Source organism: Filicampus tigris, chromosome 19 (assembly GCF_054856515.1).
Source record: "Filicampus tigris isolate MCC_2025a chromosome 19, RoL_Ftig_1.0, whole genome shotgun sequence".
Taxonomy (NCBI): Eukaryota; Metazoa; Chordata; class Actinopteri; order Syngnathiformes; family Syngnathidae; genus Filicampus; species Filicampus tigris.
The window spans coordinates 12,115,496-12,129,124 of NC_141235.1; the positions used below are offsets into that span (position 1 = coordinate 12,115,496).

The window sequence follows — 13,629 nt, forward strand, 5'->3', positions numbered from 1 at the left end:
TCTCCTTAGAAGTGTACTCTAATGAATGTGCTGGATTCTCATTAACAATGAAGCAAATGGGAAAAATAAGCATGGAGCACTGTTACGCAAGGGAAAAATATTAACGCATGTTACTGATTGCGCTGTGTCACGTGACCATGGTTCTATGGCTCCTTGGGTGCAAAGATGCGTGTGCGTGTTTGGAAGGGAAGGGGAGGGGAGGGGAGGGGAGTGGAGGGGAGCTGAGGGGTTAGGAGGGTACGGGGGCGCACCGTACAAAATGAGCGAGTGTGCTTCAGAGGAGACGCAGATGCGAGAGACGCATGTAAGGTGCACGCAGTAATTAGCCGCGGATATATCAACGGGGATAATCGGATTGCGAGTATTGGAGGAGGAGAAATCGCTCGAATCCGGGATTAAATCGGGCGCCTTCACTCGTCCGGTTTTGCCGGCGCTATGGGAATAGACCGGCGGCGGAGAGCGTCGCTGGCTCTCACCTTGAACTTTCTGGCCTTGTTCCTCGCGGTGTCGGCTCTCGGAACGAGCCACTGGTGCGCCGGCACCCGCAAGGTGGTCAAGCCGTTCTGCACCGGCCCGGTGACCACCAAGCAGTCCTTCTGCATCAGGTTCAACAGCTCCAATTTGAACGACACGCGGCTGGTGCAGTACATCTGGGAGACCGGCGAGGACAAGTACGTGATGAGGAAGTTTCACACCGGGATTTGGTTCTCCTGCGAGCAGAACATCAACATGACCGGTAAAGTGCACGGGGCGAAGTTTGGCATTTGTTCTGAGAAGTCGAAAAGTGTGAGCGATGAGAGACAAACATTCACACAAATGTAATTAGGAGTTAAATTATTTTTCCCCCGTACGAGTTAACGCCACGATTGCGCAACAGTCTCTCTCCTTATTTGAGGATTCCGACAGCCATTCAGATTCCTGCTTTTATGCATTTAGATCAAGATGAAGTCTAATATTAAGTTTCACACTGGAACTCCTGCGTGAATGCTGAGCGACGTGAATTCTCACTAATGCTTTAGGACTTTTGAGAGACAAGCATTGTCAAACATGAATGTTGTTGCAAAGTGAGAGAAAGCGCAGAAAACAAACACAATCGGAGAGAACATTCAAACTCCACATTGGCAAAAGAGATTACAACCCTGAACCTCAGAACTGTGAGGCAGAAGTACCACAAGTAGTACCCCTTAGTATTAGTTCAGAATGTTAATTAAAATGGCTACAATTATTTCCAAAGCGTTGTTGTTGTTCTGAACTCTTCGGATTCCAAGATTTTTTTTGTTAGCAACTATTCCAGGCAGCTGCCTCTTGCCAGCAGGCATACACACTCCATCGCATCCTCTTTTTAAAAAAAAAAAAAAAAAAAAAGACAAGCACTATAGAGAATGTACGAATAGATTTTTATGTTCATTTTTATGTTTTATTCACTCAAAAGCATCTTATCCAAAAGCTATTCCACTTCCAATTAAGTCATCTGGGAGCAAGAAGATCCCCTCACAGCACCCGCAAAGCCTTTTGACATTTCAATGAAATCTTTGAAATACCGGAACATTCTTGGGTTCAAGATAAAAGCCAGGTTGGTTTAAGAACTTTTTACTTACACTGAAGAAATCCTTTCATCGATCGAAACCGGTCATCTGAGCTAAACTTGCAGAGACTTGAAATTTTAGCAGTAATAACGAGTCACTGTTTTTATCTTGCAGGTGAAAACTGCAGAAATTTCATCTATGTTGCACCTGCAAATGAAAGAGGTAAGCTGATAATGAATACTCAAATATTTTAGGATGATATATACTCCCAGAAACTACCAAGATGAGCGATAGTATCGTTTTTTTTATGCCACTGATCTTTTGGCATTAGAGCCATGGGCGGAGCACAGTCCCTTGTCTTTCATTTGCAAAAATTCTACAACTAGAGCTGCAACGATAATTTTTTCAAATCGACAATAAATCATCAAATCAAACAATATATTAGATCATCGATTCATTGCTCAAAGACCTTGTTAAAAATCTGTCACAAGTAGTAACTGGTGCAACTCCGAAAGCTAGTAGAAGTAGAGCGAACAAAAGATATGGCAGGTGCAAGACATTAAATTATAACTCGATGTAACAGCGCAAACAGGAATATACAAAATAACGTGAAGTAGAAATGGATGGAGTGATGTTTTTTTTGGGTTTTTTACATGGAAGTCGCTACGACTTCTTCCATTTCCTGTATATTTGGTTAATCTGCGCATGTCGAAATAATTTAGTCGGATCAAAAGAGTGGTGCATGAACAAGTAAGTCCTAATTGGGCCAATATTTGTAGTGTTAATGAAAGAATTAAAGAAATTTTGTCTGTGTAAACGTAGCCACTGACAAAGTGTATGGGATGATTTTTACAAATTTTAATATGTTGTATTAAACAAAATATCCATGTCGCAATGAACGGTTTCTCGAATTGATACTCATTAACCAAGTATTTCCTTGATTTAGCATTACGCTTTAAAAATCGTCCAAGCAAAATCGTGAAGAAGTCGGATGTGACTTGCTGGCTGTGAATTGTGCTCATTGTGGTTTTTTTTTTTTTTCTGATTAATTTCATTTCTCCTTTAATTGAACAATTAAAAACGAGCAACCAATACTTACCGATAGCTTGTCATCGCCATTTTCAGAGTCTGAAGATGATTCATGGGGGGACCCAGCTCACGAAAATATCGAGTTTTCTGCATCTTTTTTTAGGCCATTTCATTACGTTTTTACCAAAGTAATCATCAGAATCTCATTATTTGTACTTGTACTCTTTCTTAAAAAACGTTTTTAGGGTGACGTTTTTTTTTTTTTTTCGTGTGTGTCCCTTACACTTTAAACAGCATGCAGTGCTTAAGACTGACAGCTGATTACCAATCGCTCCCAGGTGTGCACGTCCACGACTGGGAGCTGATTTGGAATAACTCCCAGGTGTGCTTCTCTTTGCTCACTCCACTGAACTCATTCGCCCCCTATGGGGAACAAGAAGAACATAGTTAACTCCTTCACTGCCAGGCATTTTCAGACCCTCTTTTACCCTAACGTTTGAAAACATTTGAAAAAAATATAAATAAATTCCTGGGGTTGAATGGCTAGACTGTGAAAAGACAAATACATTTGTCAATGGCGGTGATGAGTTAAGAGCCCACTGACAGTAGGCAACAAAACACAAATCAGACAGAACATAATAAAACCCTGTACAATAAATTAGACTATGACAATGATGACTGCTTCACCTGCTCTCGATTATTTTCTATAAGAAAATTATTCTGACAGCATAAGAGTTTCGAGGTAGATGAAGAAGCCAGGTTGCTTTGTAGCTCGTTTTATCTCTGTTATCCAACAGAAGCAAATCGTTGTTTGTTTTGTAAAGCAATGCTGGCTTACTGTTAAATTACCTTCGATAACAATCCATGGGCCGTTTATCACAAATCTTAGACTCACTGCATGAAACACAAGCAAGTCATTAAGTCACTCCCACTGCTTATTTACTCCAATCTAATGCTACACAGTGGGCTGTTAGCACTTAGCAATAGCTGTGATTTACCTGCTGCCAGGTAAGAGGTGCAAATCAATCTCCTCCATTGATTCGCTCTCATTTGCCTTATCGCCTCACTCAGCTGTGCCGACTTGGATAAATCCTTTGTTAGTCCCCTTTGAGTGTTTACGCTGATAAACATGTTTCAATCCTGTACTATTTCCTTTTCAACATTAGTGGTGAGTGGTGAAGTAATAAATATTTCAGTAAGGACGGAAACCAATCCAATTCTGGTGTAGTTTGTAAAACAGAAACTCAGTTACATATTCGTACGTAGCAAACAAAATGCAAAAATGTCCCAAAGAGGTCAATATGCAACCTAATATATAAATAGAAAAAAAACGTTTGCGTATTAATTCATTGACTGCCAGACAATTTCAGACCCTCTTTTACCCTAACATTTGAAAAAAAATATAAATACATTCCTGGGTTTGAATGGCTCGACTGTGAAAAGACAAATACATTTGTCAATGGCCGTGAATGAGTTAAAGAGTCCCTTCCGCAATTTGTGCAGCATTGAGTCAAAATACTGCAACTCTGAACATTCAAAGTGCAAACACAACAGATGGCTGCATTTGTGGCTTTCCAGGGAACACTGAAATTCTTTTTGTCCATTATTCCGACAGCAATCTGTTTAGACGTTAATTGTGAGGCGCACTAATGTCAGATGGCTTTAGTTGATTGCAGAACTGCTTAAAACACAGTCAAGTACATAAATTGGATCTATTTTCGTCCATCATTGATTGATAGACGTCGTCATCAGAAGTCAGTCAAAAACTAAAAAAAAAAATATTTGACAGTTCTGCAAATGTATTTAAAATCATACACTCAGACTCTTTTGTTCAATAACCAACCACATTATTCTGGCCAACCATGATACCACCTTGTTACACTTTATGATGAATTATTTCCCAAAGTTGTTGTGTGATATACATAATGGCACCATAGCTTACATTCAATCGTTTTTATGCCATGATGTTTCCTCCTATATGTGCAGGACGCCTCTCTGTGGTTCATATATCCTTTCACCGACCGTGAAGGTTAATCATATGGGTGACAGGGTCACTCATCCACCTTCACCGACTCATTCCACCCCACCCCCTTCTTTGCATGTCCTCTCCAATTGCCCTTGCTTACCCAGCCCATATTTTTCTTCATTTCCCCTTCCCCGATTTCCCATTTAACTGCCTACATCCCCTCCATGAGTCACTCAACCATATCTTCCTGCACTCCAGCAACTTGAATGTGCCTTCCCCCCTCAAACTCGTTGTTATTCTTGTGCTCAACGTCCATAGGGGTGCTGTGGTTGTGCATCGTCGCAGAGTGCCTGTATATCATGCTCTTGGCCACCGGGGGCATCCTCATGTTGATAGAAGTGTGCCAGTTTGGCAACGTCATCGATGGCCTGAAGCTCAATGCCTTCGCTGCCATATTCACTGTGCTTTCAGGTGAGTCCAAATCCGACCTGACCGGAAGACAGCGGAGAAACTTGAAAATGGTGAAGGCGCAAAAAACTTTCCGATGTGGATGTGCTGAACCGTGTAAATGAGTTTTGTGGACTGCTTCCACGGAGCACGATTCTAACCATTTCAGGTTTAGGGTTTTAGTATAATATTAACATCAAATTAAGAAAGACAAAACATCATAAGGCTAAAAAAAGTACGACATTTTTGTGGGTGAAATCTTCAAGACGCTTCTATTCTACAACCATGCATATTATTGAGGCCAGTTAAAGTCATCTGCGATTTCTTACCACTTTGCATGTCGGCCTCCCTCCCTTGGTGAAGGAATTAATGATGACCTTCTCTCTAATCCACTGTGTGAAAATGATGCTGACCACCAGGCAGTGAAAGATACCCGCTTGGGCGCAACAACTTTCTGTGCATGATTGACTTGCGCGCTTCTTAAGGCCCATCGGCGAAATAATTGAGCCCCTGCTCAACCTTCAGTCCACATTGAAGAACTGTAATTGAATGCATACGCTTTGGGTCTATTTCATTACAGCCACCCTATAGTGCTCTCAAGGTTGAAAGTTCAACTTAATTCTATCGGGGTTTGACTCAATAAACTGTTTGGAAGGAGGAATCTTATAGCATAATTTATGTACAGTATGACCTCATGCTAGTATAAAGACTTGTGACGTTCGCAAACTGAGCCGTCATTAGTCGTTCCCTGAGCTCAGAGTACATGTGATGCCATTTTCAGTTGACAGCAAGTGGCAAAATGTGTTTTTAAATGTGTTATTTGTACATGAAAAGTAATGACGCTATCGCATTTCATTATAGATAAAATATTAACGTTTTACTGCTGAAAATTGCTAAATAAGTTTAGTATCCTTTTAAAATTATCAAATGAAATGAGCCCACTGACAGAGGCGCGGACACACACACACACACAAAAGAGGCAATCATCTTGCTTAATTAATAAACTTCTGTGGATTCAAAAAGTCACTAACAAATTTGCTGTTTTGTCAGCACCCCGTGTTTATGTCACATTGGAATCAATTTCACCCGAAGCTGCTTTGAAATTTGCATCCAAAAAACTAAATCGCATTTTTCATCCATTATGCAGTACGTGCTTGGCTTTCCGTTGCAACAATATCCCTGATCAAAACAACCGCCCTATGGGAGCTATCAGAATTGAGTGCTGTCAGCTATTTAATATTGTTATAGTCACTCTATTTCAGCCTGCTTTACCTGCAGGGGATGGTTGAACTTTTGTAAACTGATTTGTTTTGAATAACACAGCACCAAAAATGAGCTGAACCACTCCTTAGTTTGCCTTTCGATTGACACTTTATTGGCGGGCGCAGTGGATGATGCTGTTTTGCTTTCTTTCTATCACACTGTACATAGTACGACCTCTGCCCACTGACACTCATACAAGGTGTGTCAGAAATCATCCAGGACCTCCTTTAAACTGACTTTATTAACACAAAACCAGACAAGCCATGATTGGTCGTTATCTGAGCCCTGAGCAACTTCGATGTCATCTTCTGTCGACAGAAGTGACAAAATGGCCGCCCCCTGAACTAGCTAAAAACAGGTGGGTTTCTCATATTCCACAAACTATTAACCAGAGTGCCATGAAGAAAATATGTTTGGGTTGACTTCCCCTTTGATAATAGGAAAGGGGAACCTAAAGTGCCTCGCGTCTGTGATTTTTATAGCGAAGAAAAAAAAAGTTCAGCCCCCTTTTTATGGCGCACCTCTCCAAGCTTATCACCAAATCTGCTTGTAAAATGTTTCAACGTGGAAAGCTAAGCTATTAAATGTTTTTTTAATGGCATGAATTGATTGGAGGTGGTTATGATAGTCACTTTAAGAGGATCTACAGTACACAAGATTACTTTTTCAATGGCTGTTAATCATCCACGGTTATAATAAGAGAGTGCGAATAGGGTGAGAGTGTGCAAGGACAGTACAGAGATCTGTTTTTATTGCCTGGCAATGCACTTGTGATGTGGCTGACGAGCTTTACTATCACTATAAAAACAGCACTTTCTTTCGGGTTTAACTGCCTGTACTGCGAGTATGGAGAAGAAACATAGAAATTGCACTATGTGGACAAAAGTGTTAGGACACCTGGTCACATTTAAGTAGAGAATACTGAACTGATGTTGCACTAGAGAGAGGATCTGGCGCACAGTTGCTGTTTGCTCGGTTGTGTTTGATGGGGTTGAGGTCACAGCTTTCAATTTCTTCCACACCAAATTCATCCAACTATGTGTTTATGGACCCCACTTTGTGCAGTTGGGTAGTTAAAATTTACGACAAACATTACTGATACTCGCTGATTGTCAGGAGTGGGTTCAGCATCCATCAAGCCTTGAGTAGGAAATTGGACATGGCGATTTCCCGGTGGGTGGGGCTGCTCAGGGGGCTATTCTTAGAGACGGACTAATGAAGTTTCATGAAGCGCTTGTGATCATTTTTGACTCCTCTAGATGTCTCTCTTGCTTTAAAGATGCCTTTATTTTTAAAGCAAGAGCACCATTCTAGAGGAGTAAAAAAATATCACCAATGCTTCATGAAGCTTCATTTTTCCATCACTAGCTAAAATAAGTCCCTCCGGCCGGGAGATCCATTTTGAAATGATCAAAGAAAGTACATTTGGGATTAAAGGAAGGATTGAATATTTGTGGCTTGATTGGTAGTACAGTAATTCATTAGTTTAGCTTGGGAAAATGCAAGCATGGAAAAATACACCTCCGTCACTGCCAGACATACACGAATAAAGTGTAAAATACCGACATTAAAACGTTGTGAGCTAAAGTGGGTCGGTCTGAGTCACGAAATTCCACAGTTGAAAATGATTCCCATACCAGCCCCGGTCCCACTCAGTGACAGGTTGAATGTGTATATGAATTATTGCCACTACATTTTCCATTTGATCAATAAATAGATACTTTATTAATCCTTTGAAGTGAATTCATTTTGACTTGCCGACCAACGAAGGGTGAAGTCCACTGAAATCAGCTGGAATAGGCTCCAGCTCCCCGCAACCCTGAACAGGATAAGTACCATAAAATATTAATAGGGGATACTCAGAGGAAATATCATAATTTATGGAGTTCTTTTTCAGCGGTAGATATGGAAAATTCTTACAGAAGTACAGAAACGCCTTAGAGATTTTTTTAACCAGGACAACTTCAATTAAAACAAAAGCTGGTTTGACAGTAATCTGTAAATATACGCGAAGTGAAAACTTCTGAGGATGATGCCCAGAAGATGGACAATTTAAATGAGTGTGCGTGACGTCATGTTCATCGCTCAAGGCCTTGATGTTCCTCACAAGTTTTCACTTCTCAAAGTTTCCAACTTCCAACTGATAAACGTCTTTCTACAACTCTATGACAATTAAGAATGGCCATTTTAATGTTAACAATGGTTAAAGAGGGAGGCAACCCAAACATATTTTTTTCAAGAATATGTTCTATGCAAGCCCACTAGTTGAAACAAGGCGTTCTGATAAATGTTGCGTTTGTGGAATAAGAGTTAATCCACTCGTTTTTAGCCATAACCGGGGGCGGCCATTTTGTCACTTCTGTCGACTCAAAATGACATCACAGTTGCTCAGGGCTCAGGTAACGACCAATCACGGCTGACCTGTTTTCTGAACCTGAGCCGCGATTGCTCGTTACCTGAGCCCTGAGTAGTTGTGATGTCATTTTCAGTCGACAGAAATGACAAAATGGCCGCCCCCGAGATGGCTAAAAACAGGTAGATTTTGCTGCTTCACTCATATTGCACAAATGCAATATTAGTGCCGTGTTTCAACTAGTGGGCCTGCAAAGAACATATTCTGGGAAGAAATATGTTTGGGTCGATTTCCCCTTTTTAAGAATGCTCTGTTTACATTTTGGTGTCGCACCCGTGGGGGATTTCAGCGCCTGTGGATGAGGTTGTTTAGCACTTACCTGAAAGTTGCTCTAAATCAGGGGTGCTCAAGTCCGGTCCTCAAGAGCCCCTCTGCAGCCTGTTTTCCATGTCCGCTCATCAGCAAGCTTTGCACAAGCCTGATAATGATTGATCATTTGAATCAGGTGTGTTGCAGGCAGGGAGACATGGAAAACAGGCTGCAGAGGGGCTCTTGAGGACCGTACATGAGCACCCCTGCTCTAGATCTTCAACCAATAGCTGATCTTCTCATGGTTTGAGAAAGTCGGTGTGGGGGAAGTTATGATGTAAATTAGACAAATGATCTTCTCTCATACTGTGTCTGCGAGTTGGCAAAAACATGGTCACTTGACAGTAACACCACTATCAAATGATTCTAAAGCTGATATTTTAAGTTGAACTAACAGCTGACTGCTGCTGTAAAGGATATCCCAAAACCACATGTATCCTTAATTACAAGACTTGTGACAACCTGGTGCCGCGGGCCCTCATTCGTGTCATCATTATGTCTCATTAAACAAATTTGAATGGAACGGCCGCACCCTCATGTGAGTTTTAAATTGTTTGATTAACCTTAGTTAACCTATTATGTTCAAGGGATGGAAATTACCTCATTTGGGCCAAAAAGTCTTAAGTTCCTTCATGGAGAATGTGTCAAGACTGCAATCTCAAATTCATACCACTCAATCTGACAGAAAGCTGTTTGAACTAAGAATAGGGTTAGGGTTCATTTTGTGCACGTCAGGCACCACCCCAAGATCTGGCACATGAATTTGAGATCGATTTAATTACTAGAAAATGCCATTTCTGGAGAAAGTGCAAATTGTGAATGCTGAATGAAAAACAATGGAATGATGTGAAATGACATTAATGAAATGGAATCATGTAGCATGAAATGTAGTGATAGGGGAAGATATTAAAATGTGTGGAATGATACGGAATGATAATCAATTATTTTGGTGAAAAACGTACATTATGTTGGTGAAAAAATTGTCATGATATTGGATGATAGGGAGTAATGTGGAATCAAATTGAGTAATGTTGAATGATTTGGTGGAAAATGTGCAATATGTCAATGAAAAAGTTTGAATGATACGGAATAATATTGAAAGATATGAAATGTTGTGGAATGATATTGAATGATATAAAATGTTTAGATTCGAGGAAAAGGTGCAATATATTGGCCAAAAATGTAATTTTTCACATGTGAGAATTGTGGGAATGTTGAGAATCATTCCCAAGGTGAACTGAATGAGGTCAACATTAACAATTTCAAATAGAAATGATGTGAATGGTGTTGAATGTGTCATTGGGAATGAATGGGGAATTTTTTTTTTTGGGGGGGGGGGTGAAAATGCGGAATTGTGGGGAAAACTTTGAATTGTTGCAATGAGAAAAATAATGAAGTGGAATTGGTGAGAATCTGATCCAGCAGTGACACAAATAGATGTTAGATCGCCCCTGGGATTTGTGATTGGTTGACTGAATGATAGAAATGTTGGCCCACTGACTCCTCTGTTTCATATAATGTGATAGTGACACCAAGTGGTGATGCTGGAGAAGTGCATCATTCCTTTTTCTTTGTGTGGAAGGCCTGCTGGGGATGGTGGCCCACATGATGTTCACGACAGCATTCCAGCTGACTGTCAGCCTGGGCCCAGAAGACTGGAAACCTCAGACGTGGGACTATAGTTGGTCATACATGTGAGTTAACAAATGTGCATACTCCTTACATACATTGTGTTTTTCAAATTATGTTTGGATTTGAAAGCTATAGCTGTTGCAGGGCTTTTTCTTTCTAATTGGCTTGAACCGTATTCTGAAGTATTTAAATGCTCCGCGTTCGTTCCATTTAAACCACACTCCTCTTTAGATTAGCCTGGAGTTCGTTCACGGCGTGCATGGCGTCCTCCGTCACTACCATCAACCGCTACACCAAAACCATCCTGGAGTTCAAGCACAAGCGAAGGAACATTGAGAAGAATTTAAAGATCAAGCAGAAGCTGTTGGAGCTGGACGCTCCCGAGCAGGTGTGGGACATGTACATCAGCTCGGTGCCAAGTACTGCAGAGGAGCTGCTGGACCTTTCGTCCAACGGCCGCAAACTCTCCAACGCCTCCATCTTCTTGGACCTCAACGACCTGCCGGACCAGCATGGGGAAGAGTACTGCTAGACGAGTCAGTCTTACATTGGGATGTGTGACGAAGTTTGCACACAACCCATGGTGATGATAAAAATATAAAACAGGCAGCTAAAGCAGGTGATCCTGGGTTACCATGGCAATGATAGCGCTCCATAATATTCTCTTTTTTTACAAGTAGCCTCAAAACTGCTCATCTTCCTAATAATGCTGCGGGAAAAAAAGTATTTTCTCTCGTCTCAAATTTTCAAGCACAGTTTTTAATAAAGTGATTTTATTTGTTAGGGCGTGGCTCGAGGGGGATTTTCCAAAGCTAGTGACCGGCCAACAAAATATATAAACAACATATAAAGAACTGCAGGCCCCCCTTGCCTTAGATAAGATACAATAAGTGTTCATGACTCAGTAGTCAGGAAGAGAAAGGGCAAAAATGACATCCAAGGAAAAAAAACACAAAGCCTCGTCTTACTTTTGTAAAACACATCTGAATGATTCCCAAGATTTGAACAGGAATATTCTGACAACTGACTGACAACGAACAAAACAAAACTTTTTGGGGAAGATATGTGCCTTGTTAGATCTGGCGTAAATGTAACATAGCATTTCAGAATAAAAAAAACATCATACCAACAGTCAAACATGGTTGTGGTAATGTCTGAGGCTGCTTCGTTACTTCAGCACCTGGACATTAAAATGGTGAAATGGCAAAAAAGGAGACATTTGAGAAGAGTGGAAAATACTTTTTCAAGGAACTGTAAATATAAATGTATCATCTTTGTTTTGCGTTCATCGTTTAAATTCAAAACTATTATTCCTCATTAATTTGAGTTTACAGTATTTTTTCTTGCTATCTGACTGTCATCAAGCAACCCAACATGCACACTTGGCCTGATTCAAATATATCAGGCTTTTTCAAACCTCAATAATTCAGTGAAAACCGCATTTTCCGGACTATACACCGCTACTTTTTTCCTAGGTTTTGAACCATGTGGTTTATATAATGGAGCGGCTATTCTGTGGATTTTTCTTTCACCGCTAGGGGCGGTCTAACCGGAAATACAATACAATAGCCATTAACAGGATGTGACTGCATGTGGTGGAGTTAAACAGGCGAGGGCGCTATTACCAGGTTATGAATTGGGTGGTATGCGGAAGTGGTGGATGTTTTTTTTTTTTTTTTTTTTAACAAACATTTTATTATTGAACAACACATTACAACATACAAAAAATGGCAACAATTAAACTTGTTTTCAACATAAATCAACATAATTGCCAAGGGAGCAGTAGTTAGATAAGGAAATGGTTGACGTTAACTGACAAAGTGGAGTGGCAGCGGGCTGTGAAATGAAAGTAAGTACTTCATATTCTCTTGGTTCTGTTCCGCTTTAATCAGCAAAGTTGATACCGTGTTAAAAGGCACTGTTAGGAAATAATCTATTCAGATATATACATGTACATTTACAGTTCAAAATCGTTTTGTAAATGTAGATAGATAGGTGCGGCTTAAATATGTTTTTTCTTTATTTGTTTTTTTTTAAATAGAGTGGGTGCGTCTTATATAAACATGCGGTTTGTAGTCTGGAAACGTGGTCTATGATGCAGAGAGATTAGCACAATTTCAAATTGAAAGTGCCAAAGTGAGAGTATATACTTGTAAAAATATGTTATATTGCTTTTTTGCGAGGCGGTTTATTTATTTTTTTCCAAGCATGCTTTTCGTATGCAGTGTATAATAATGCTCACTGAGAATTATAGTCTAGTTGTAATCTATTACAATAGACAACATGCCTCAACATTGAATTTGTTGACGATGTATGCTTCATATGTTGTCAATCTGCCTAAATAGGCTCTTTGCTGAAAATTGCTGTAAAAAAAGTATGATGGATGAAATTGACTTGTAATGTAACACAATAATGATATTTGGATGATTGTTGTTGTAAATGACTGTATTTTTTATGTTATTTATTTGCTGTTTGGCTATCACATGATTCTATGACCTTATAGTGAGGTGTAAGTTATTGTTGGGAACTTTTAAGCACAGACTTTAATACTGTATAAGAAAGAACCAACTGTAGTTCCCTGCCCTGTAAATTGCTACATATGCTTGCTCATTTTAACCGGACCCAGTGTGTACAGTATCAAAACGTTTGCCTTCATAGATCTTATAATGGTCAGTTTGATGCTGTGAAAGACTTTCATCATAATTAATTTGCGTTTAATATTTAAGAACGTTTTTGTATTGGATCTCATTATACAGTGTTGTGCAGGTGCAGCTAACGCCACCCGGTGTAGATGATAAAAAGTTGATTGTAACGGATGAAAAAGAAGTGCAGAACTACTGTGAGTACACCAAGATGAGGTCTTGACCAATGGAGCTTGGGTTGGGTCTTATAAAATAGTTACTGTACAGCCTTCATAAGAGTGTAAATGTGTATAAAAGACGCATACTACATGGTAGCTAGCAGAAGTGTCTACAGGCGATGCTGAGTGCCTTTGCTCACTGCAGAATGCTTTCCATCAAACAATGAGTGTTATTAACACTCAC

The 13,629-nt window shown here is 40.1% G+C and overlaps 3 protein-coding genes across 4 annotated transcripts in view; 2 read left to right on the plus strand and 1 right to left on the minus strand.

The window, feature by feature from the left end:
- The window catches only part of glp2r (glucagon-like peptide 2 receptor), a 67,519-nt gene extending 67,014 nt beyond the window's left edge, over positions 1-505 (minus strand). The window contains exon 1 of the mRNA XM_086017476.1: positions 477-505. The gene's annotated coding sequence lies outside the window, so the exon portion shown is untranslated. The remainder of the gene's footprint in view (positions 1-476) is intronic.
- Positions 248-11,119, plus strand: gsg1l2b (gsg1-like 2b). Its single transcript, XM_086017481.1, has 5 exons — positions 248-736; positions 1,701-1,748; positions 4,840-4,992; positions 10,536-10,647; positions 10,817-11,119. The coding sequence occupies exons 1-5, from the start codon at positions 436-438 to the stop codon at positions 11,115-11,117; spliced, it is 915 nt and encodes a 304-aa protein (XP_085873607.1). The 5' UTR covers positions 248-435; the 3' UTR covers positions 11,118-11,119.
- Positions 11,120-12,285: 1,166 nt separating this feature from the next.
- The window catches only part of mpripb (myosin phosphatase Rho interacting protein b), a 78,265-nt gene continuing 76,921 nt past the window's right edge, over positions 12,286-13,629 (plus strand). The window contains exon 1 of one of the 2 annotated variants that reach the window (XM_086017471.1): positions 12,286-12,434. The gene's annotated coding sequence lies outside the window, so the exon portion shown is untranslated. The remainder of the gene's footprint in view (positions 12,435-13,629) is intronic. The other variant, XM_086017472.1, reaches the window with a different exon arrangement.